Source organism: Vicia villosa, linkage group LG1 (genome assembly GCF_029867415.1).
Source record: "Vicia villosa cultivar HV-30 ecotype Madison, WI linkage group LG1, Vvil1.0, whole genome shotgun sequence".
Taxonomy (NCBI): domain Eukaryota; kingdom Viridiplantae; phylum Streptophyta; class Magnoliopsida; order Fabales; family Fabaceae; genus Vicia; species Vicia villosa.
The window spans coordinates 173145065-173148381 of NC_081180.1; the positions used below are offsets into that span (position 1 = coordinate 173145065).

Genomic DNA, 3317 nt, shown 5'->3' on the forward strand with positions numbered 1-3317 from the left:
TCTATGTTGGTTTGACTCATGGGTAATGTCAAATGGGCAAGGGGCGGGACCACATAATGGATTAGGGGTATTATTGTAATCTGGATCATTATTATCCTTATATATGCTTGTAACCCTGTAACTATAATTATGCGTAATTCAGAGCGAGTAATATGACAGAACTATAACTTCTCTATAGTTGCAGACGTAGGTAATGTGTCCGAACTGCGTGAAAAAAGATTTAGTGTGCTTCTCTTTATGTTGATCTATATCCGCATACCTATTCCAACACTCTAGAACCTCCTCAACATATGAGAGCTATCATGCACGCGAATATATGTGATTCATGTCCCAAATACATCCAATGGCTCCCTGTATTGCACGCATAGCAAATAACAAGTTGTTATGACCTCTCCATTATAAATAAAAAGCGCACCAATTTCAGGTACACCATTTCAAATTCAATTCACTCTTTTTTCTCACATACAGACTTAAGCGTTGGAGTGCTAATCTTGCAGGTCATCTCCCTCACACCATATCGAAAACTCCGATTCGCTGTATTTTGCTGCACTCCTTCATTTTTGGTTCTATAATAGAACAAATTCTTTTTATAATATTTTTTGTATCAAATTATTTATCTTTTTAAAATGTAATATTTATTAAAATTTTCATTAATATATCTAAATTTATGGTATTTCAACTTAATTAACTATTTCACTGAGTACAATTATATAATTAATAAGAATAAATTTGTAAATTAAACTTAATTTATCATTCTAATCGTCACAACTAATTAAATATATATGGTATAAGAAAATTATATCTTTTCTCAACTTTTGTTCTTGTTCCGCCATGTGGCACCCTGAGAAGAGAGTATCAGATTATCCCATTTTCTAATTTTCCTATTTCCTTCCCACGTGTGTTTTCCATCTCCTTCAACCAATCCTCTTCCAAATTCCAAAACCGTTTCTCCTCATTATTCTACGACCTTTCATCTTACTTTACCTTAATGACACTTTGTTTTCCCAAATTGTTTATCCACTTCAATGGCGGTTATGAAATTGAAACATCAAAACCACCCTCTCACAATCCACAATCCATTTTCTTTTCTCTTTCTCACTCGGGTATTTCCACCGTTATTGCCAAACCTAACGGCACCTTAGGTGATTTCCTTTCATCATCTCTTGGCCGTTGACAGAATTGAGGTTTCAATCCTGATCGTGGATTCACCCTTAATTTCAAAACAATTGGCACCATGTGTGAGAGGTTAGTTAGTTAGGGGTTCATACAAAAATATATGATTGAATACTGAACTGAACTCTTGTAGTTTGGTGTTTTTATTAATTGTAATGTGAAATTAGTTTCAATCTTATTACTTGATGAACTAGGCAATTATGAAATATGCTGACAAATTCGATTCAATTTCAAGTTTGGACTGGTTGGAACTCTCAAGGTATCATCTTTTGTTTTGGATTGTTATTTTCCCCTTCACATTCATTTACCATTATTATTTCACTGAGTGTGTATGCTTTTGTTTTTTAACTTTCAGTAATCATCTACATGTGGTTATGTCATATTTATTCATATTTCTTTCTTTCTTAGGAAGAAATACTAAGAAACTTACGATAACGACTTGAAGTCCCTTTTGATGGTTCTAAAACAGAGCACCAAATATGTATTTAATATTTTTCTTATCTAATCACATGAATGATTTTTCTTTCTATATTGTGTATGTCCATTCCTGTTGTCGTTTTCATATGCACCTCTTGATACCGTTTATAAATTGAGTATGCTTATATTTATAAATTGAGTTTCTTTACATGGATGAATTATCAAGTGGCCAAGAAAATTGCTCTACATGTCTATACATCACATATATCTAATTTATCCGTAGCATGATTTTGAGATTCTATAATACATTAGTTGAAAATAAATTTGTAATTCACATTTTATTTTATTTTGATAAAGGATTACATTTTCAAATCTCTTTTTCGTTGTTGTGCAGAAAGCTCTTTTACTATTATGGATATTGACTTATCCTGTCAGGGAGCTTACTTCACTTAAATCAGATCTTTGGAAGGAAATGGGATGGCAAGGTTCAAACCCATCAACAGATTTTAGGTGTGTGATCAAAATCTATATGTTTTGCTTTAACGAGATGGGGTAGGGGCGTGAATATGAATAGGGTTTTAGTTAGCTATAGATTATATACTCAAAATACTATAAGACTATTAAGTAAGGATTCATTGACTTAATAATGTGCGGCGACTTAAAATATTCTGATCCTTATTGGTTAGACATGCATCTACATGTTTTAATGGTTATATTTTTTTATTCATAAGGTTGCTTTTGTTGGATTATATCATGTCGAGTAGTTGTTGGTGTTTTCTAAAACGACGCACACATTTCCCGTATTCATTTATACGCCTAAGACATATTCTTTTTTCATAATTTCATCTCAAAATGGGGACCCTAGATCACCAACGTGGCTCTATACAGAACATCAAAATGTCTTGGCAGTAAGGAATTCTTTTACCTCACCAGTGATTAGCTTCTTTGTTGTCTGGTCATCCGCATGTTGCAATGGATCTTACAAACAAATGACAGGACATGAGTACATTGTTTTGTCAAACCAACTCCACCTACTGTAAGTAGTGTTTTTTTATGCCCGATTTCCTTTGTTCTTTTCAATTCTCAAGAATCATGATTTGACTTATGTGAGTTGCAATGATGCAGGAGACAATGTCTAATGAGCATGCTATGCGTTTTCCCTTTGTTGGGAGCGCAATGTTGTTATCACTTTTCTTTCTCTTCAAGTTTCTCTCGAAGGACTTGGTCAACACTGTCTTGACACTCTACTTCTTTGTACTGGGAATTGTTGCCTTGTCGTATGTCCTTTGCTTTGTACCATTGTTTTCCTTTTGTTATTATGTAGGCAATAGACAATACTTTTTAAGGAAGTTTTGTGTGCTATATGACACCTTTGTTCCCTGTCTTGGGACAGGGCAACATTACTACCATCTATCAAAAGATTTTTTTCCAAATCATTGGAATGAGGATCTCATAGACTGTTAACATGTGGATATTAAGTGTAATTTGGTGATAATCCTAATTTGTTATTGCAAGATGTGAGTGTACATTTGAATTAGGAGTGTCCTTTCCATCACCATCTTGTGCATTAAGGATAGGAGGTTTCAGATTGGTAACAGGAACTGTCATCTTATCGTACATCCCTGAGATCAATTTCATCCGCTGTGCCACCTTTCGATATTTCTTGAAGTTGCAGATAAATATATATTAATAATACATGAAAACAAAGGACAACTGAAGGAGAAATG

The 3317-nt window shown here is 33.7% G+C and overlaps 1 protein-coding gene across 6 annotated transcripts; it reads left to right on the forward strand.

Annotated features, from left to right (window-relative positions):
• Positions 1-915: 915 nt before the first annotated feature.
• Positions 916-3023, forward strand: LOC131620496 (uncharacterized). Of its 6 annotated transcripts, XR_009289167.1 has the most exons (6): positions 916-1245; positions 1368-1432; positions 1582-1654; positions 1985-2100; positions 2456-2626; positions 2716-3023. XR_009289167.1 is itself a non-coding variant. In XM_058891598.1 (5 exons), the coding sequence occupies exons 2-5, from the start codon at positions 1628-1630 to the stop codon at positions 2828-2830; spliced, it is 429 nt and encodes a 142-aa protein (XP_058747581.1). In that variant the 5' UTR covers positions 916-1432; positions 1582-1627; the 3' UTR covers positions 2831-3023. The 6 variants fall into 6 exon arrangements, 1 of the variants encoding a protein (XP_058747581.1); XR_009289165.1 differs by lacking the exon at positions 1582-1654; XR_009289168.1 differs by lacking the exon at positions 1582-1654 and having other exon boundaries at positions 1409-1432.
• The last annotated feature ends 294 nt before the right edge of the window (positions 3024-3317 follow it).